At 45.6% G+C, this 23,045-nt stretch overlaps 1 protein-coding gene across 1 annotated transcript in view; it reads left to right on the top strand.

Moving 5' to 3' along the window:
- The first annotated feature begins 1,298 nt into the window (after positions 1-1,298).
- AGO2 (argonaute RISC catalytic component 2) overlaps positions 1,299-23,045 on the top strand; it is a 37,520-nt gene continuing 15,773 nt past the window's right edge. Inside the window, exons 1-5 of the mRNA XM_075270082.1 lie at positions 1,299-1,479; positions 20,800-20,998; positions 21,755-21,875; positions 22,288-22,469; positions 22,557-22,693. Coding sequence (XP_075126183.1) covers positions 1,458-1,479; positions 20,800-20,998; positions 21,755-21,875; positions 22,288-22,469; positions 22,557-22,693 — 661 coding nt within the window. The 5' untranslated portion in view covers positions 1,299-1,457. The remainder of the gene's footprint in view (positions 1,480-20,799; positions 20,999-21,754; positions 21,876-22,287; positions 22,470-22,556; positions 22,694-23,045) is intronic.

Below are 23,045 nucleotides of genomic sequence, written 5' to 3'. Positions count from 1 at the left end.
AAATTCATGTTTGCGATCGACTGGAAAATGATCGGATTTTGAAATCTCAAGTTCGGCTCAACCCTAAAAGTGACTTTTCCAATAGAGAAGCATTGACTAGGGTTGAGCGATCGGGATCGGAAAAGATCATATCCCGTTCGGTGATCGAGAAAATTTCACGATTGGCTGGAAAATGATCGTTAATCGGATTTTAAAATCGATTACGAAATCTCAAGATCGGCTCAACCCTAATCTTGTATGAATGTATTGAATCGGTGAACTAGACACACTCATTGACTTTGTACACTTCCATGTTCGAAACTTTGCGGCAGATTCCGTTGTCTTTGACAGGTATAATAGTACGAAAGGCATCATATCGCCCCGAGGATAGGACAAGGTTCTTTCATTTACAGAAATCCATGTGAATAGTGTGATGTTGTTATAAGTATGTTCTGTATGTTCTGTTCTTACTTATTCTGCTTTGTCTGCCTAGCAACAGTGAGGTAGTAATGGAGGAGGAGCTGAGCTGAGGGGGAGGAGTTGTTAGACAGGGAGCCATGATGGAGCATGGAATAAAGTGTTCTGATCTACAAGAGTAACCATCTCATAGTGGACTTATTCCAGAAGACCTGCATCCTCACTACAACACTACAAATAGTGCCTCATAAACCGCAAGAATCCCACAAGTTTCCTCACTGGCAATCGTTTGCCCATATCAAAGATGGCAGCCAATAGGTCAAGTATATATAAATCCCACGCTGAGTTTTGAAGTGGATTCAGTGGCCCAAAAAAGGATCAGGATTTCATCGGAAACGGTTACGGAGATGAAGGGGAGGCAGAAGAAAACTCTGAAGAGGTTTTTGAGATACTTTATGAAAAAAATAAAAAGTGAATCGGTCCGATGACCAAAACACCTCACTGTTCACAGCTAAGTCAGAGACTCCATCAAAAATTACGTAATTTTTGACAGAAATAGTCCAACAGGTATCAAAACTCATTGGCAAAGGAGAAAGTGTGAATAGTGCCTTATAAACCACCACTTTCCTGTCAGGTAATTGTTTGCCCACATCAAAGATGGCGGCGGAGATAAATCAAGACAAAAAAAAAACAAAACAGTTGTTGCTGTTGAACGAGTAACCATAACCGCCGCGCTGGCCCCGCCCCTTCGCTTTACCCGCCCTTTTTTCCCCTCAGATGACATCAGTGAGCCGAGGTGGTGGCCCCGCCCACGAATGGAAGACGCCGCGAATGGGAATTCCAGATCCGCCCCCTGACGTCATCGCCCTTCCCACCGCCTTTCTCCCCTCAGTTCATGTCGCGTACAGTCTAGAGACGGTGGCGGCGGCGGAGGAGTACGCGGAGCTCGATGGACACTTAGCTGAGGAGAGTTCACCCGCCGGAGGCCGCCATTACCGACTCGTTGGGAACTTTATCTCTTTTATTTCCTCCCTTCTGTGAAACTGACTGAAGGATTCAAGATGTACGCCGGCGCCGGCCCTGGTGAGTGCTGTGTGAGGGGTTACGGGGTCTCCGGGACATACTAGAAGGGGGGCGGGGGGGTTGAGTTGTCGCCGAGCCACTTCCGTTACCGGATCTTCTGGGCGCCATTTTGAGAGGCGACCGAAATAGTTTTTTTGCCTCTTCGTAACGGTCGCGGCGCGCAAAGTCCCGCTTGAGGAGCTTTGGTCACGTGCCAGGCGCCCGGGGCAGGCTGGGTAAGACGGTCTTAAAGGGCCAGGCGCGCTCTCAATCCCGCAGCTTTGACCTATTTTGAGCGTAGGTGTCAATAAAGCTCGGATCATTTGTATGAAGGAGATTTCTGCGGGTTTTGAGTCTCCTTTGTGCGGGGATTGGGCCGTGTCTGCAGGGTCTGTGCTTGTTGTCATTGGGCAGGCCTGTGCACTTTGTTATAGTTGTATACAGTCAGTATAGTGTAATGTTCTGAGTCTAGGAGTGTTTTGGTTCACGGGGGGGGGCGGCGGCAGCAGTCAGCAGTCAGCCCCCAAGTGGACCGCCCAGACCCAGGTGTTTCTTAGCCTCTATGCACATAGATTTGCGCTTTCAGTGTGCTAGTTGTGTCTTTAACAGTTAGCACACTGACCCATTATGTCCTGTAGCCCTGTACACATGCTGTTTACTATCAGAGGCCTTGAGCCTAGGACAACACTCATGAAATGAAAGGGCCCATGGAAGGTGTGGAGATCATCCATCTGCTGTTCTCCCACAGACTCTTATGATTCACACTTTTACAGCTTTGGCATAACCCTGTGGTTAGTGAATGGCTGTAACTGGGGTAGAGAGTTCTCCAGTTTTAGTTGCCTTTACCTTTGCTAGATGACTACTCCATGACTCACACCAAAAAAAAGGAGAAAAAAACATTTCTGGATGTAAGTCATGCAATAGTCATACACAAGTATCAAGTAACGCTTGGACCAAGGGAGTTGTGGCTACGTACTTACAATGGTCACATCAAATGTTTTCAGGATAACTATTGTAATGTTTATGCCAGATATCTGCCGGAAGAGAGTGACTCTTGAGAGAATGCCTATTGTCACAGCTTGTGTTGTTGTACCTCCCATACCACTCTCATGAAAGTTGAGTGATAGTTTACTGGTGCAAATGATCTATGAAATTTATGCCAGCCACAAGCTGGAGTGGACTTCACTATGGAGCATGGCCTGATGGCGGAGCAGCCATGTTTGTAAAGACTTGTTTATCAGCTGGCTTTTTCACTGGTGGAGGGGCATTCAGATATGCTCCAGCAGGATAGTGAGCGCAGCTCTGGAGTATAATACAGGATAAGTAATGTAATGTATGTACACAGTGACTGCACCAGCAGAATAGTGAGCGCAGCTCTGGAGTATAATACAGGATAAGTAATGTAATGTATGTACACAGTGACTGCACCAGCAGAATAGTGAGCGCAGCTCTGGAGTATAATACAGGATAAGTAATGTAATGTATGTACACAGTGACTGCACCAGCAGAATAGTGAGCGCAGCTCTGGAGTATAATACAGGATAAGTAATGTAATGTATGTACACAGTGACTGCACCAGCAGAATAGTGAGCGCAGCTCTGGAGTATAATACAGGATAAGTAATGTATGTATACAGTGACTGCACCAGCAGAATAGTGAGCGCAGCTCTGGGGTATAATACAGGATAAGCAATGTAATATATGTACACAGTGACTGCACCAGCAGAATAGTGAGCACAGCTCTGGAGTATAATACAGGATAAGTAATGTAATGTATGTACACAGTGACTGCACCAGCAGAATAGTGTGCGCAGCTCTGGAGTATAATACAGGATAAGTAATGTAATGTATGTACACAGTGACTGCACCAGCAGAATAGTGAGCGCAGCTCTGGAGTATAATACAGGATAAGTAATGTATGTATACAGTGACTGCACCAGCAGAATAGTGAGCGCAGCTCTGGGGTATAATACAGGATAAGCAATGTAATATATGTACACAGTGACTGCACCAGCAGAATAGTGAGCGCAGCTCTGGAGTATAATACATAATAAGTAATGTAATGTATGTACACAGATACTGCACCAGCAGAATAGTGAGCGCAGCTCTGGGGTATAATACAGGATAAGTAATGTAATGTATGTACACAGTGACTGTACCAGCAGAATAGTGAGCGCAGCTCTGGAGTATAATACAGGATAAGTAATGTAATGTATGTACACAGTGACTGTACCAGCAGAATAGTGAGCGCAGCTCTGGAGTATAATACAGGATAAGTAATGTAATGTATGTACACAGTGACTGCACCAGCAGAATAGTGAGCGCAGCTCTGGAGTATAATACAGGATAAGTAATGTAATGTATGTACACAGTGACTGCACCAGCAGAATAGTGAGCGCAGCTCTGGAGTATAATACAGGATAAGTAATGTAATGTATGTACACAGTGACTGTACCAGCAGAATAGTGAGCGCAGCTCTGGAGTATAATACAGGATAAGTAATGTAATGTATGTACACAGTGACTCTACCAGCAGAATAGAGAGAGCAGCTGTGGAGTATAATACAGGATAAGTAATGTAATGTAAGTACACAGTGACTGTACCAGCAGAATAGTGAGCGCAGCTCTGGAGTATAATACAGGATAAGTAATGTAATGTATGTACACAGTGACTGCACCAGCAGAATAGTGAGCGCAGCTCTGGAGTATAATACAGGATGTACAGTACAGGATAAGTAATGCATTTACAAAGGGTTGGAATGGTTTGTATTCAGTTGCAGACTTACTCTTATGACTAGTGACACCCCTGCCTGTCTCCAGACATACTGGTTGATACAACAGTGGTTCCTTGTGTTCCAACAAAAATGGGTCTGATATCTTTAGGCACTTGCTTTGCTAATGTAGATTAGACTGAAATGACTGATAATAGAAGACAATAGACTGCATTTAGACACACACACAAATTATGCTGGTGACCCTGCATTTATTTTATTATATCTTGAACAGAAGATAAAGTTATAACATCGATTGATCAGCATGATGGTGGGTTCACACAGCGCTTGCTCTACATTTGGGGATTCCGTTCCCCTCTCTCCATTTTTCACCTCTTCAGGTGGAAACCACAGAAACCCCATTATAGTCTGGGGGCTCGTGGGTTTCTTGTGGTGACTGCTTTTTTTTAAAATGCGGATTAGGCTTCTGTTCAGGGCGTCCCCAAGCGCACCCCCAAAATGGAATTCTGAATGCAGTTGTGAACCAGGCCATACAATAGTTTTCACTTTCTGTTTTCTGGTCTTTTAAAAGCGCATAAGAGGCTTAAGTTAATATAATGCCTAAAAAAATCTTAGAAATACGTCTTGTCTAGTGCTTTAGTCATTTACATCCATCTCAAAACGCCAAATAATGCCTGTGTGAGCCTTCCCCCTTTGATACCTTTTGGGGGTTTCCAAGTAATGAGACTTGTCCCTTATCCTCAGGTTAGTGGACATGTCTTTATTCACACTTCAGTGATTGTAAGCAAAACCTAAGAGATGTTCAGAAACCCTGAGCAGGTGATGAGATTCCCATTATACCTTCACTGAGAAAGCTTCCTCTCCTAGTTTTTGTAGGGTTTTTCCAGTCCCAAATTGCTTTTTTTTTCATACTAATGACGACTTGTCCACAGGATAGGACATCAGTAAGCAGTTTGGGAGTGGGGTCTCGCACCTGGACCCTGTACAGATCAGCTATTGCAGCAGCACTTCTATTCCAGTAATGGGAATGGTTCAGCAGTGCCAACCCCTACACAGCGGTGATTCTGGGGATTTGCAACTTCTCTCCTATTACTTGCACACACTTGCTACCCATTTTCAGGTTCCATCACTCGGAGGCTCCTGTAGCAGCAGATCTGTGCGGGGTCCTGGTGTTAGATCCCCCATCAATCACACACTGGTGACTTATCTTTTGGATAAAGAACAGAGAAATAAATGAGGTTATACTGAATCCTTTAACACAAACCTATATATCTGCTCCACTTCTCCTGCTCTATAGCGTGTTGTCACAGCATTTTCAGGGTGACCGGTTCCCGTTAAACCCTATACCTTGTATCAGGCCTGTTGCTGTTGGTATAAGCCTTCGTCTGTTTGCTTTGGGTTTTACTGTTTCTTTTGGATCCCGGAGTCGCCGTCGTCCTTCGTGTTGCTGCTCATGGCTGCAGTGATCTATTTCCCCTGGAATATTGGCCGCACAGGAGGCCGCGCTGTTTGTTGTGCCTTTCACATGGTGATTTGTATTGTGAGCGACACTGCTTCTTGGAAGTCATCTGAGGACGCGGGCCATATATGGTAGTAGATTTTCATTCACAAGACTCTCTACCTTGTACAGAGTGCTTTACATAACAATGCCAGCTGCTCTGCAAATAAAGGGGCCTGGCCGGGGGTTCTGCAGGGGGATCATTCCCACCTCTACAGTTTCCTGGCTTTCTTCTTTTGTGTATTATTCATGGAAGCAATTAACATAAAGTTAGTGTCAATCTACTTATAAAGTGATATCTTATTTACTGTGTTTCCTGCTATCAGGGAGCATTTACTGTAAGTGCTAATGTACATATGTGAATGGACTACACACTGCAAAGTGGCAGGAACAGGTTCAGCTGGTGACCTTCTCCCCAACCGACCCTCTAATACGCATGTTTGCTCATCGAACAAGAGAGAGGCGACTCTACCAAACATTGTGAAAATGTAGACCCAGTTTCATAGGAATGGGGTTTTTTGCCTTCCCCCTGGATTAACACTGTAGGGTTATAGGTTGGACTGATGTCTTTATCCAACCTCATCTACTATGTAACTATAGGAATGCATTGGCAGCCATATTTGGGGCCCATATCAGTCCGGTCCTGAATAGTTCTGTAAATTAAGTCCTTCTTACCAGGAGGACTGCTATGGTAACTCTGAAGGGTCCTCAGATCTATATAGACCAAGTAGTGTCTGGGCCATGGTGCCAAGCAGTAGTAAGGCCTAGTTCACACGGGCTAGTGACTGTGTATTTTGTTCGTGATTTTGACACGGGAAGCGTGCCTGAATCAGGACCAAAATGCGCCTGTGCGACTGTCGCGGCTTCCCTTTTCGAAGTAGGCCCAAATGAATGAGCCTAGTCCGCAGGGATTGTCTTGATGCGGACGCGCCGTGGCATCCGCCTCAAGAAAGGGCTGCTTGCTTCTTTTTTCCGTGAGCGGGTACAAGCTGCTCGCAGAAAAAGGATACATAGACCTCTATTGTGAGGGGTGGATTCTGCGCCAAAATCCACCCCCTCTTACCCCGTGTGAACTAACCCTTAATGTTTTCTGTCAAGTATTTTATTGCAGTTAGGGTCAGTTCACACGTGAAAACCGCCTAGCTTATTTGTGCGAGGTAAAAAACCTCGAGGAGTTTTCTTGACGCTGTTTTTTGCATTCCACGCGGTTTTTGACGAGGTTTTTGACGCGGTTTTCGCTAGGGTTTTTTTTTCCTATATGTGCTATAGAAACTGCAGGCGAAATCCGCTTCAGGCGGAAAACGCTAGGAGGAAAAAAAAAGCTAGTGGTCTACATAGACCACCATGTTAAAGGAGAGGTTTTTGAAGCGAATTCCGCTGTCAAAAACCTCCCCTTTGCCCACGTGTGAACTAGCCCTAAAGTCTGCATGTTACGTGTTTCTTGCAGGTTTCGCTGCTGCCGACTCTGTGCTGACCTTGCCTTGTGTATTGCAGAGGATGAAGTGCACCTTGATTCACAGCCTATCTGTCTTAAAATCTTCATCAGAAACAGCTACATTTTGGCTTTTTTGGAAATTATATTGCTACCTAGTGTAAGAAACCCTGGGGTTTTCCAACCTGAAGTCGTGTTTGTTATATTTTTGTTTTGTTTTTTGTAGAGCTGCTCTTTGGACCATCACAGGCCTAAAACTCTATGATAGTTCACAATCTCATCTAAATCCTGTGATCTGGATAAGGTAGAAAGTGGCGCTCCCCACTGATATCTACTCAGGACTCGGCCCCATAACTAGATGGCTATCCGCTCAGCTTATCCTTCATGTTCGTGGTAGAGTCCTCTGTCAGCTGTTCTCTGTCCAGCTTTAGTTACTGTCTACTGATCTGCGCTTGTGCAGGAGAGTGCGGTAGTCGTGGTGTGTTTTTAGTTGGAGGCGCTTATAGGTTGGTTACGTCACATTATCCTCCTTTGGCTGTCATTTCCAGGTCAGGAAGAACGAGTGACCCCGGCACAAGACTTGGTTAGCAAGGTGGTTTGGCTTTAGTAGGCGGGCAATGGTCAGATAAGGTTACGGCTGTGTTCCCATGTGCAGGTTTTGAGTGCAGTGTTTGAAGCCAAGATCAAGTGTGGATCATAAGTGGAGAAAGTCTATTGGACTGATGCTGTTTCCCATCAGGGTATTTGTCTGTATGGTGGTCCCTGTGACTGTCTGCCGGTGTCCATCAGATATTGGCAAAGTCCAGCAAAACAACTTCTACATCTGATGATTTTAGTTAAAAATGCCTGTTCATCTATAAGGGTCCCTTGGGCTTTTTGGGTCTGCTATTTTTATAGTCCGTTTTTCCATTCTTTTGGTCCTCTGACAGCCCAGAAGAATGGAAACCAGATGCTCATGTGAACCTAGCCTTACGATGGCCTCGGGGTACAATATTTTCAGGATCTCATGGACTTTTCTTGACCATTGTAACTTAAGACCGGACTCAGTTTGCAATGCTTGGCTGGAGGTTCCAACAAGTCGGCAGTGTCAGGTCCCAGGTAAAACCCCTGTAGTCCTAAAGTGAATGTCTGGAGAGTAGTAGTACTTGTTCTGTGCCAATGTGCTTCTGTGGGCTCCGAGTGAGAGCGGTTCCTTGTTGTTGTTTTTCGGGTTCTTCTTTCACCATCATAGAAAGTGACTTAAAGCTTCTAGCAGCGCTTAGTGTCAATCACTGGGGCTATGGCCTCCAGGTGCCCTAGCCATAATACGTTGCGTGTCAGGACAGGCTATATCTCAGTAGTTGGGGGCCAGTACAGTAGATAGAAAGGGTCTTCTGACTCCATTAAAGAGTGGGTAAATGCTGCAATGTCTTTAAATAAGAACGAAACCTAGTGCGTCCCACCCGGTGTGCCTTGGCGATGCTCGGGTGTCTGATATGCTACTTTAGGGGAATTGCCCTCAAGTCAGTCGCATGCCTCAGTGGTGACCTCAGGCAAAATTGAACATGAGCGACTGGCCGCTGTTCTGCAGCAGCTGTAGATCCAGATCCAGTAGTAGTATACCACCAAAAGTAAAGCTACCAAAAACTGTGTTTTTGGGTTTTTTGGGGTTTTTTTGTCAAGCGAAAACTGACCATTTATGGCTGAACAGAGAATAGAGCGTCAGACTGTAAACGTTTGGCTCTGGAACTTTTAGACTTGGTGCTTAATGTGAATTGTTTTCAATGGGTTGCAAAGATCGGAGCGTCAGCATCTTGCTCAATCCTATGGATCTGGGAATTTAGAGCCCCAAATAGCCCTACTGTGACAATGCCCACAACTGCATAAAAACAGGAAAAAAGCAGAGCTTTTTGGGACTCTGAACCCCCTGGTGGAGTCCCAAGTCATCCCTTTACATAAATCCTATTGTCAGAGAGGTTCGCTCCTGCCAGAGGGTTCTTTCAGTGGCCTCCTTCCCTGTCAGAACACTTGCTGAGCGTGCATTGGGGGGAGGGGGTCTGGAGTGATAGCTGGCGAGACATGGTAGGGGGCAGGGACGCAGTTTGCAACCAGTTGAGAAGGGTGGCATAAATGGTCTTTATTCTCCTAATTTTGACAGGATTGGAAGAGGTTAAATTTACTGGGCTCCTCCACCTCAAATCGTTGTGCCCTATCTGCAGTTTGGGAGCCCCTCCTAGCTCCAGGTTTATTTTGATGTCTTGGAGCAGGTGCTTCATCTCCTAGAGGTTATGTGACACATGCAAAGGCTGCAATCTTATAGATGTGTGACCGCCAAGGTTTGCAGGCTAGAGTCGGCTTTTACTAGACACACTTGGCATACTTTAGAAGTATGTGCTTTACCCCACACAAGGGCAGCTCCAAGGTTGGCCATAAATGTGAAGTGTAAAGGTTTGACCAGAACTATTCAAAAGTTTTATTTTTGCAAATATATAATTAAATTGTTGCGACAACTTTCTCTGACCGTCTGTGGTGACCGTCTGTCTTTGATACCACTAACTAACACTTGGTCATAAACCTAGCAATGACTTCCTTAGGCTGCGTTCACACGTTGTAAAGTGGAGCGCGATCTGGCACGTATACAGCGTGTCAGTTTGCACACTCAAAAAGATCCCATTGATTTCAATGGGAGTTACAAGCGTATACGCCGCGTAATTTTGCGCCTGTAATTTTACGTGTGAACGCAGCCTTATTGTGGTTGAGATATCTTCTCCTGCATGTAGTGTCTGCCACAATAAGGAATGCTTTCCAGGAAGACTCACCAGAAAATTGTCATTGCCTAAAATGGTGAGTGAGGGGTGGAGCACGTACAACCGAAATCGGGTGCATTCTGGTCCCAAAGTGTTCTGCGGTACGTATAATCTTTCAGGGTTGCCCGTTGTGCTTAGGTCCCCCACTCCTAGAAAGAGCAGCGACAAACCTGAACTTTTCCCCCCGTTTTAAGTCCAGCCATGGATTGATGTAGTCTAAGGTGTTTTTTTTTTTTTTGTTTTTTTTTTTTTTTACTATAACCTTTTTATAACACATCTGAAAATTGTTTGTAGACAGAAATCATTAATACAGAGGTTCACTTATTGTTTCTTCTCCAGTCAGGGCAAAGTCCCATGCACAAGGTCATCTGTCCCATCCCATTCAGACGTCGGAGGGTGATTTTTTTACAGTTTGGTCATAATATTAACGAAGAAGCTAATTTTCTTATTTTCTGTAAGAATTGTCGGTAATGCCTTTGGTGCTAGTGCTGCTGTTTGTGTTCACACAGTGAGCGACAGTCCACAATACGCACCTGTAGTCCTCAAACAGAATGTGCTGTGTATACCAGGATGCCTTACATCCTAGGGTCTATGATGCCAGGGGTCCCTGCCTCCTTTATGTATACCAGGACGCCTTACATCCTAGGGTCTATGATGCCAGGGGTCCCTGCCTCCTTTATGTATACCAGGACGCTTTACATCCTAGGGTCTATGATGCCAGGGGTCCCTGCCTCCTTTATGTATACCAGGATGCCTTACATCCTAGGGTCTATGATGCCAGGGGTCCCTGCCTCCTTTATGTATACCAGGACGCTTTACATCCTAGGGTCTATGATGCCAGGGGTCCCTGCCTCCTTTATGTATACCAGGACGCCTTACATCCTAGGGTCTATGATGCCACTGGTCCCTGCCTCCTTTATGTATACCAGGACGCCTTACATCCTAGGGTCTATGATGCCAGGGGTCCCTGCCTCCTTTATGTATACCAGGATGCCTTACATCCTAGGGTCTATGATGCCAGGGGTCCCTGCCTCCTTTATGTATACCAGGATGCCTTACATCCTAGGGTCTACGACACCAGGGGTCCCTGCCTCCTTTATGTATACCAGGACGCCTTACATCCTAGGGTCTATGATGCCAGGGGTCCCTGCCTCCTTTATGTATACCAGGACGCCTTACATCCTAGGGTCTATGATGCCACTGGTCCCTGCCTCCTTTATGTATACCAGGACGCCTTACATCCTAGGGTCTATGATGCCAGGGGTCCCTGCCTCCTTTATGTATACCAGGACGCCTTACATCCTAGGGTCTATGATGCCAGGGGTCCCTGCCTCCTTTATGTATACCAGGACGCCTTACATCCTAGAGTCTCTGATGCCAGGGGTCCCTGCCTCCTTTATGTATACCAGGACGCCTTACATCCTAGAGTCTCTGATGCCAGGGGTCCCTGCCTCCTTTATGTATACCAGGACGCCTTACATCCTAGGGTCTACGACACCAGGGGTCCCTGCCTCCTTTATGTATACCAGGACGCCTTACATCCTAGGGTCTATGATGCCACTGGTCCCTGCCTCCTTTATGTATACCAGGACGCCTTACATCCTAGGGTCTATGATGCCAGGGGTCCCTGCCTCCTTTATGTATACCAGGATGCCTTACATCCTAGGGTCTATGATGCCAGGGGTCCCTGCCTCCTTTATGTATACCAGGATGCCTTACATCCTAGGGTCTATGATGCCAGGGGTCCCTGCCTCCTTTATGTATACCAGGACGCCTTACATCCTAGGGTCTATGATGCCACTGGTCCCTGCCTCCTTTATGTATACCAGGACGCCTTACATCCTAGGGTCTATGATGCCAGGGGTCCCTGCCTCCTTTATGTATACCAGGACGCCTTACATCCTAGAGTCTCTGATGCCAGAGGTCCCTGCCTCCTTTATGTATACCAGGACGCCTTACATCCTAGGGTCTATGATGCCACTGGTCCCTGCCTCCTTTATGTATACCAGGACGCCTTACATCCTAGGGTCTATGATGCCAGGGGTCCCTGCCTCCTTTATGTATACCAGGACGCCTTACATCCTAGGGTCTATGATGCCAGGGGTCCCTGCCTCCTTTATGTATACCAGGACGCCTTACATCCTAGGGTCTATGATGCCACTGGTCCCTGCCTCCTTTATGTATACCAGGACGCCTTACATCCTAGAGTCTCTGATGCCAGAGGTCCCTGCCTCCTTTATGTATACCAGGACGCCTTACATCCTAGAGTCTCTGATGCCAGAGGTCCCTGCCTCCTTTATGTATACCAGGACGCCTTACATCCTAGGGTCTATGATGCCACTGGTCCCTGCCTCCTTTATGTATACCAGGACGCCTTACATCCTAGGGTCTATGATGCCAGAGGTCCCTGCCTCCTTTATGTATACCAGGACGCCTTACATCCTAGGGTCTATGATGCCACTGGTCCCTGCCTCCTTTATGTATACCAGGACGCCTTACATCCTAGAGTCTCTGATGCCAGAGGTCCCTGCCTCCTTTATGTATACCAGGACGCCTTACATCCTAGAGTCTCTGATGCCAGAGGTCCCTGCCTCCTTTATGTATACCAGGACGCCTTACATCCTAGGGTCTATGATGCCACTGGTCCCTGCCTCCTTTATGTATACCAGGACGCCTTACATCCTAGAGTCTCTGATGCCAGAGGTCCCTGCCTCCTTTATGTATACCAGGACGCCTTACATCCTAGGGTCTATGATGCCACTGGTCCCTGCCTCCTTTATGTATACCAGGACGCCTTACATCCTAGGGTCTATGATGCCAGGGGTCCCTGCCTCCTTTATGTATACCAGGACGCCTTACATCCTAGGGTCTATGATGCCAGGGGTCCCTGCCTCCTTTATGTATACCAGGACGCCTTACATCCTAGGGTCTATGATGCCACTGGTCCCTGCCTCCTTTATGTATACCAGGACGCCTTACATCCTAGAGTCTCTGATGCCAGAGGTCCCTGCCTCCTTTATGTATACCAGGACGCCTTACATCCTAGGGTCTATGATGCCACTGGTCCCTGCCTCCTTTATGTATACCAGGACGCCTTACATCCTAGAGTCTCTGATGCCAGAGGTCCCTGCCTCCTTTATGTATACCAGGACGCCTTACATCCTAGGGTCTATGATGCCACTGGTCCCTGCCTCCTTTATGTATACCAGGACGCCTTACATCCTAGGGTCTATGATGCCAGGGGTCCCTGCCTCCTTTATGTATACCAGGACGCCTTACATCCTAGGGTCTATGATGCCAGGGGTCCCTGCCTCCTTTATGTATACCAGGACGCCTTACATCCTAGGGTCTATGATGCCACTGGTCCCTGCCTCCTTTATGTATACCAGGACGCCTTACATCCTAGGGTCTATGATGCCACTGGTCCCTGCCTCCTTTATGTATACCAGGACGCCTTACATCCTAGGGTCTATGATGCCAGGGGTCCCTGCCTCCTTTATGTATACCAGGACGCCTTACATCCTAGGGTCTATGATGCCAGGGGTCCCTGCCTCCTTTATGTATACCAGGACGCCTTACATCCTAGGGTCTATGATGCCACTGGTCCCTGCCTCCTTTATGTATACCAGGACGCCTTACATCCTAGAGTCTCTGATGCCAGAGGTCCCTGCCTCCTTTATGTATACCAGGACGCCTTACATCCTAGGGTCTATGATGCCACTGGTCCCTGCCTCCTTTATGTATACCAGGACGCCTTACATCCTAGGGTCTATGATGCCACTGGTCCCTGCCTCCTTTATGTATACCAGGACGCCTTACATCCTAGAGTCTCTGATGCCAGAGGTCCCTGCCTCCTTTATGTATACCAGGACGCCTTACATCCTAGGGTCTATGATGCCACTGGTCCCTGCCTCCTTTATGTATACCAGGACGCCTTACATCCTAGAGTCTCTGATGCCAGAGGTCCCTGCCTCCTTGCTGCCCGCAGTAAGAGATAGCGGAGGCAGCTGGAGCTCCTAGAATATAGATCACTATCCTGCAAAGCGTCCCGGTCTCCACATTCAGAAGTGCCGGCAATATATGGTCTGGATTTTCTAGACTGGATTTGCTCTTGTATGTGAGGCCTAAGTATACGCCGGCTGTTCTTTGGTCACTATATCGGCTTTTTCTTTACCTCTCATTTGTACAAAGATTGTAATATTTTTATTGTCTTGCCATTATTCTTTATATTTGTGCACCTTGACATAAAGGATCAGATTTGTTTTATCACAGTTGTGCAGAGTTTGTGAGCTGCGATATCTGTAGATCACGACTGCCTTGTAAGTGTCCTTCTCCTGGATGTTTCCATGGCTGTGCCGCTGCCACTTGGGACTGTTGTCAGGGTGTTCTTCAGACGCTGCTCTGCCTTAGTTACCCTGCTGCTTCCGAGCCTCTTGGGATTAGATAGTGATAGAAATTCCCAGTTGTTTATTCCAGACTCTTATTGCAATGAGTGTAAGGGAATGATATATAATTTTTTTTTTTTTTTTTTTTTTATAAAGTTCGGGGTGATCTGATGGCCTGAAACCCCCGGTTGGCCGTGTTCTCATATGGCAGAATGGTTAGGTGCTTTCAGTGTGGATTTTGTCACTATAAAAATCTGCACTGGCTATATTTATACCTTCTATTTATGGGAATAAGACGTTTCAAGGACACATTCACACACATATTTTGGAAAGCCATACAAAAGTATGTTTATTAATAATGACTGGAATGAGGATGAGCGCACAACCATTGTGATCCCTTAGAAGTAGCTATAGATCATTGAGATGACTTTACACTGTTGTCTTCCTTTCCCAAAGACTCTTCTACTGTAGTCCAGACCCTCGATGGCCTGGAAGGACCAGAATGATCATTGGCCTAGGACGATAACACTGCAATGTAGCTTTTGGGGAAAATATTTGAGGTGAAATCCTAGGGAGTCTGTTCATGATAATGTGGAATTTCTTTGACAGGGTTTTTACCATAGTAAATGATGTTTTATCACTAGGCTTTACTGTAGGGACCTCCGCAATGTATAGAATGAAGACCCTCCAAAGACGGTCAGTATGGCCTAACCAAGTGAAAAGAGAGCAATGCAAAAGAAAACACTCTGGGTATGTTCGCAAACAGAAATTTTTTTTTTTCTACTTGAAAACTTCAGCTTTAGGAATTTAAAGCAGAATTTTTCTGCTTGGCCAAATTCTGCTGTGGCATTTGCAAACCCCTTGCCAGGCAGAATCCATTTACCTCCCGTTCACTTCATTGGAAGTTATCATGCAAAATCCACCTGAAGTACAAGTGGTTTTTTTTTTTTTCTAAAAATATTCGGCTATAGGGGGGAAAAATGGCACCTGCCTCCCAATGAAATGCACTTCAGCTCCAAATTCAGCCATGTGAACATAACCTTAGGCTGGAGTTTTTGTTGCAGATTTTACTACAGTTTAGCCAAAGACAAGAATGGGTTTGATAGGATTGGGAAATCTAAAAGTGGGTCTCTTGCAGATCAGAGGTGGTCCGACTACTCAGACCACCACCGATCAGGAGAACAAGGGGCTGTAGTTTGGCCATTAATGGAGATGTGCATGCGCTGCTTGACCAGATCAAAATGGAGGACGGAAGTTTCCTGTTCAGTGGGGTCGGAAGTTTCTTGAGAAATCCCTTTAATTGCACAGTTAGGTGCGACTATATACAGATGTGCAGTAATGATTAGTTTGTGGCTTTATTTGTATTTGTGCTACTTATAAACTTGAGCGCTCTTTTGATCTAATCTCGTTATCGGCTCGCACCCTTCTACGGTCCTAGATCTGGTGTCTTTCATATTATGGGAGGTCTCTATAATTTGATCGTCCAGTTTGTCATTACAGTATCCCCTTAAAGTGATTCTATCATTGGTGTTGGTGGTTTTGAGGTAAAGATATTTCTGGATAGCCTTTAAAAAGGCAATTCTACTACCTCCCTCTATTTTTCGATTCTTCCCACTGTTCCATCGTAATCCTGGTTAATTATTTTATGTAAATGAGCCCACCGAGCACCCTGAGCGTTCCCCAGGGCCTCCGAGCACCCCCCACATCATACCTTTATTCACGCCCCTCCATTGCTTGTTTCCCGTCTGACTCTTCTCCTCCCTGGATGTTCACAGCGGTACTGCGCATGGCTGAGCGCCATTTTGTTGTAGCTCACTATAGAACGGCGTACTGAGCAGTATTGCTGAGTTCTATAACGAATGTCTTTATCTCAAAGCCACTGACACTGATAGAATCCCTTTATGGTATATGATGTGGGGCTTTACCCTCTGTACTGGTGGATGCTCGGCCTCCTTATTGCTCCCAGACTTGCATCACTGATAACTTGGAGCCTTGCTTGCTGTATGGGACAGGCGATATGTGCACCCTTAATCTTAGTAGATAGGGCTTTAGGCTTTTTAAGGTGTGACTTCGAGAGTGTTTCTAATAGATAAGGCGCCGTCCTGAAACTGCATAGCAGCGTAAATACAGAGCAGACTGCTATCATGCTTGTAGATTATAAGAGCCTTGGACTTGGAATAGAGGCTTCTACTTATGAGTCCTATTAAATATCCTGATCCTCAGGTTGGACAAGTGTACTTGTGTACACTGACTGAGGAAGTATTGCCCTATACAGTGTTATCCTGCCCCCTTCCCCACCAACACCTCCAAATTAGAGAGGACAATGATGGTGATTAGACATCTGTACCTCTTATGTAGGTCAGTTTTGTAGACTTGGAGAAGACTTTGATCATTCTGCTCACTGGGGGCGGCCTTCAGTTCCCTGGAGTACTGCACTTGTTTCTCAGGTAGGGCGGGTGATGCTATAGCAGTGGGAGGATCAACTCTAATTATACAGAATGGTTCTGGAATGACATGGTAGGGGTCTGAGTGGCAGAGCAATAAGCCAGTGAGCTAAAGACCCATCCCCAGTGCAGCGAGGGCCTATATACACAAGTCTACAAACTATTGAAACTAGCATGAAAATCTGCTCATGTGAATAGACCTTTACTGGAGATGATGGATCATCACTCGCTGGGGTTCAGGGAATTTTTTTCTTGTATGTGCAGTGAAATCTGATAATAATCTGGATCTTATCGACATTATATTTACATGAAGACTTAATTCACATGAGTGCAGATCCTGTGAGAGAGTCACATATATTTCTACATGTCTGTATAGCAGGTACATGTTACTGCAGAGCTCAAGGCCATATTCACACAATGCAGAGCGGTCTGTACAGTGAATGTGAAATGGAAAACGACATTTACACACACCAGATTTCAGAATGTCCTGAGTCCGAGCACACACTAATTATAATAATAATAATGATAATTCTACAAAGCAGACATGTACATGAGGCTAACGGGGCCCGCTACATTCAGCGGGCACTATACACTTTAATATGTATATGGGGTCTTTCCGATGGCAGATGTCTAGGGGGATGAGGATAAGACCACCACTGCCTATTGTTGTGTTTGGGGAGAGAGGTGTATATATAATTGGGGTCTCCTCCCCTCTCCCATTTAGTACATATGTATAAGGAAATTGGGATTGCTGCGGACCAATCATGTATTCATAGCCCTTCTATGTATGGCCACCATGACTCCGATCCTTTACTCATTAGTTGGAGCCTCTGCAAAGATTGCATTTCCCTCCATGGCCAGCCCAGCACATTCTTGTCTTTGTAAATGTGATCTATTCTATACTGGTAACCCTGAGGTTGTGAGCTTCATTAACTTCCCATAGACTTGTATGGCAGCAGTCCGGGCGTTATTCTTTGTGTCCTTTATACATGAGCCACCATATGTTTACATATCAAAAAAGACACTAAACCAATTTGCCCCCTCCTGTGTCCCCATCTCTAGCTCCTTCCTAGTGTAATATTCAATTAACACACAAGCTCTGAGTTTCTAAAGAGGCAGTAACCCCTCCAGCTACCCCTCTGGGCTTCACATTATGCGCAGTCGATCCAGTTCAGACTGGAGATTTTAGCATACATTGCATTGAAGCGGCCGTGCAGGTATCGGTGTGGTGTGCGGCTGAGAGCCACAAAAACTCAACTCTGCCCATTGTTGGCCTTGTGGCTTTACCTCGCACATTGTGTACGTGGTTTGTTGCACTTCATCTGTTGAAAACCTGAGGACTGTATGAGAGCTCCAGCATGTAGCACCTCTTAGCAGGGGGTATGGGCACAAGTAAAGGTGAATGTGAACTTAGTATTAAATAGGGTTGGGTGTGATACAGGATAATGTAAGCAGCATTATGAGGGGGCTCAGGAAGTGCGATGCAAAGGAAACAAGTGCGGCGGCGCTCGGCTGAGGGCGTAGAAGTCTCCCCTGGTGTGCAGGGTGACAGGAGAATAGGCCCTTCAGAGTCATTATAGAAGAAGAACAGTAATATAGATGGCACATTGTTCAGCAGATTATGCTAAATGTTTTAAGGAAAGAACCATAAACTTTTTTTTTTTTTTTTAAAGAACTATAAATTTGGCTGTTGTGGCAGTGGGAGGTTGTATTATATATACGTAATGGGTATTCAGATGTATAGTCCATCAGATGAATAGATCAAATCTACAATAGCAGAAGAATCCTTTAAACAGCGGCCCTCTGCTCTGGCTCATAGACCCCTTGGATTTGTTCCTTCTGTACCCTGTATGTCCTAGTCGGGCATTTCAGAAAGGATTGTCTTCATAATGAAGGTTGTCCATAGAAAACACCTGGAAACTAAAACTAAGGCCTGATCCCACTGAAGCAGATTTTCTACTCTATTCCCTTGTTCACAGCATAGGAAATACAATGTCTGATCATGTGCAATGATCGCAAAAACGGTGAATCCCATGTCCCCTGTGTGAGTGGAGCAGAAGTACATGACCACCGCTGACCCATAGAAGTGAATGGTGATGTAGCAGTGCTCATGTATGCTCAGTACTGCTTCATTTACACACAGAGATTGGGAAGCATGTTCTCACACTTGTGTACATTTTGTATCCTATGAAGCCCTATACATTACAGAACATTTGCAGTAATAAAACGCATTGTATATCAGAGTATACCAAATACAGATAAGTGTTGTTGTATAACCTCTTCATTGCCGGATGTTACATAAGACGTATAGTCGCATAGCATGGCCTATCCTTTAGCAGTAGATTTCCAGGCACTAGATGATTTGTGCCTTAACTATTCAGATTTGGTAAAAGGTTTTACTTTAAAGCCACTAAGTAGACTGGAGGCGCCTCAGAAAGTTGACTTGATGACGTGTCGGATGTATTCGAAGGCATGGGTCAGATATGACTCTGTGACCTGGCTATGATAACATTACATTCTGCATGACCTTAATAGAGGTTTAATCCCTGCAATCCCCTGTATGACCTCGCATTACTACCTCACCGGCTTTAGTCTCTATCGATTTCTATGCAGTCAGTCCCATTACAGTGGTGCTTAAAGGGATTCTACCACTAAACTAACATTTTTTTCTAATTACCACGTCGGAATAGCCTTAAAGGCTATTCGTCTCTTTCCTTTAGACGTGGTCTCCGCTGCGCTGTTCCTTAGAAATACTGCTTTTTACCAGTATGCAAATGAGTTCTCCGCAGCAATGAGGGTGGGCCCCAGCGCTCAAACGGCGATGAGCACGTCCCCATTGCTGCCCGAGAGCTCTTTCCAGCACCGCCTCCATCTTCAGCTGCAACCTCCTCTTCTGTCTTCCGACGCGGTCCAACTTCCGACGCCTGCGCAGTACGCTCCTGTATTGAACTACAAGAGCAAGAGCTTGTAGTTCAATACAGGGGTGTACAGCGGCCTCCCAAAAATGGTCACCGGCCGCAGTAGGCTCCTGTATTGAACTACAAGAGCAGACTCTCAAAAAATGGCCGGCGGCCATTTTTGGGAGGCCGCTCTTGCTCTTGTAGTTCAATACAGGAGCCTACTGCGCAGGCGTCGAAATTGGACCGCGTCGGAAGACAAAAGAGGCGGGATGGCAGCTGAAGATGGAGGCGGTGCTGGAAAGAGCTCTTGGGCAGCAATGGGGATACGCTCATCGCCGTTTGAGCGCTGGGGCCCACCCTCATTGCTACAGAGAACTCATTTGCATACCGGTTAAAACGGTATTTCTAAGGAACAGTGCCGCGGAGACCACGTCTAATGGTAAGAGACAAATTGCCTTAAGGCTACTCCAACATGGTAATTTAGAAAAAAAATGTTAGTTTAGTGGTAGAATCCCTTTAAAGCATTCAGCGGACAAGACGCTTGTTATGGAGACGTGTTTGATGTATTTACCGCAAAACCATTCTTCTTAGCCTCGTAGTTCCATTCCCAGACATTTAAGCACACGCTTGGCTGACAGCTATTCCTTGCGGCTGCACCATAACCTGCATGTTAGTCCATTTTTCATCTGTCTATGAGCAGTGTAAAGACGGCCGTATATACTATGGTAGGAAGACACACTGAATTTTAGTATGTCTGATGCTTTGGTCCCCTGGAAAATGTAAGACCGTCTTATAATTGACCACTGGTATGCCAACCCTTCTGGAGAGTATGGGCCCCGTTTCCCTGTCTGAATGGCGCAGCAAGTTGTGCAGGGATTTTGCAAAGTTCAGTGCATGATGGTCCCATCCATGAACAGCAAACCTTCATGCTGCTCTATTCACATGGCACAATTGCACCCTGTTCTTGCCATAGATATGGCTTCCACCACTCAGATAATCCAGTTTCTTGGTGATGGCTTTTATACTTGGCACAACCCATTATGAAAACCCAATGACGGACTTTATGCCCTTACTCCTTGTCTATAATACTCAGCCAACATTGTGAAACAATTCTACTGTTGCTTGTTTTATAGTGAAGATATTGACTTTCTTTCTTTTTCTTTTAGTACTTGCGCCTCCACCCCCTGCGCCACCTCTCCCAATGCCAGCCTATACTTTCAAACCGCCGCCAAGGCCAGATTTTGGCACCTCAGGGAGGACGATCAAACTCCAGGCAAACTTTTTTGAGATGGACATTCCCAAAATGGAGATTTACCATTATGAAATTGATATCAAGCCAGAAAAATGCCCCAGAAGAGTGAACAGGTAAGAGACTTTCCTGGCAACATGGCTGCCTCAGTGCAAGAAATGCATCAGTGTTATAAGAGTAGTCCAAAAACACAGAGTAACAAAGGCTTTCTTCCTGGCTAATAAGTGTTGTAGATTCTCCTACATAAACCAGGTCTTATATAGACACAGCTATGAAACAATTAGTGAAATCCAAGCAGACAAAATTTGCTGGCTTCAGGAGGTCATCCATGCAAAGGGTGTCAGACCTCAAGCAGTTAGGAAATGACACTTAAGTCACCCAAAAAGTGCTTAGAGACTGCGTGGCCCAGCAGCGGTATATACAGGGATCAAAACAAGTAGCAGAAAAGCCTCTTCTGTTTGTGTTGCAGACTTTGCTGCAGTCAGGTGTAATGGATTTCTTTTATATTTCCCATTCCTTTGACTCAAAAAAAAAAAAAAAAAAATCTACAGCAGAAAAAGGCTTTTCCACAATGTTGGGCCTTGTGGAAAAGCGAAGCGAGCTGCCCTTTCTTCAGGCGGATTCTGCAGCTGATTAAGCTGCGGCGTCCGTCTCGCAAGAGCACACTCTGGACCCATTCATTTGGGCCTAATCCGGAGCGGAAAGTTGCAACGGGATGTGTGCACACGTGGAATCCTAGTGTGAACTAGCCCTGATGCTGTCACTTTAGAATTGTGTGTGTGTGTGTGGGTTATATAAATAAATATTTATATATTTATGTTCTTATATTTTACAACACATTCTCACTTTCTTTTCTCTTGTGTCTCCTTTAGGGAAATAGTAGAACACATGGTTTTGCATTTTAAGGGTCAAATCTTCGGAGATCGAAAGCCGGTGTTTGATGGGAGGAAAAATCTTTACACTGCAATGCCCCTTCCTATCACCAGGGAGAAAGTAAGCATTTAATATGGATGTCGTGTATAGGAGGTGAAATATTCTCTGAAGCGTAACGCCAGTTATCTAGCCTGACACGTGAGCTACACGGTGATAACTGCTATTGCATGATATTCACCTGTAGTAACTTGGAAATACTTGGATCTTCGCTTCCAGAATTCATAGTAGAGCGGTTGGGGGAGTTGGATTTGTAATATGCCTGATCTTACTGCATTATTCATTTATTCTGTGTGTGTAGTGGATGGAACAGGAACACACAAGTGTGTGTGTGTGTGTATATATGTATATGTGATATAATATATTTTACACAATTTCGGGTCTCTTGGGTTCACCCACATTATTGTGAATACTTTGACACTCTTGTGATTAGAAGAAGAATCATCTGCTGGTTGTTTTTGCACAATTACTGCAGGTGGATTTGGAAGTTACACTGCCAGGGGAAGGAAAGGATCGCATCTTCAAAGTATCCATCAAATGGATGGCGTGTGTGAGCTTACAAGCGTTGCACGATGCGTTGACCGGTCGCCTTCCCAGCGTTCCTTTCGAGACTATCCAGGCATTAGATGTAGTGATGAGACATTTGCCCTCTATGAGGTACGTTGGCTTTTGATGGATTCTTTCCTACACGTTATGCCGCAGCTGGCTCCTTGTCATTCCGCCACTAAACTTTTCTTTTCTTAGGTACACGCCTGTGGGCCGCTCGTTCTTTACTGCATCCGAAGGATGTGCAAACCCTCTAGGTGGAGGTAGAGAAGTTTGGTTTGGCTTCCATCAGTCTGTTAGACCTTCCCTCTGGAAAATGATGCTTAACATAGATGGTACGTTCTTTATTTACTTTTATTTAATACTTTTTATTTTAGATCTGATGGATTTTATTAGAGGTCGTAGAATATTTGCTGTTTGGCCAATATTCAGATTGCCATGGGGCCAGAGATGTGATGGGCCTCAGTTATATCTCCTAGGGGCCTTTTCACATGGCTGCGGTATCGTGTCAGTGTACTGTAGTGCAGCAGTAATTCTCACTCACAGCATTATTAGTCTAGATATTACAGTAGCCATAGTCGGATTGTATTTCTCAACCCAAATCCGTTCATAAGGGTCTCGTCAGCCCAGCTACATACAACCATGCACGTGTAGCTGGGTCATAATTCAATAGCACATGGGTGACAT

Source organism: Leptodactylus fuscus, chromosome 4, assembly GCF_031893055.1.
Source record: "Leptodactylus fuscus isolate aLepFus1 chromosome 4, aLepFus1.hap2, whole genome shotgun sequence".
NCBI lineage: Eukaryota > Metazoa > Chordata > Amphibia > Anura > Leptodactylidae > Leptodactylus > Leptodactylus fuscus.
The sequence above is the reverse complement of the archived record's forward strand: the minus strand, read 5'-3'. Positions and strand labels throughout refer to the sequence as shown.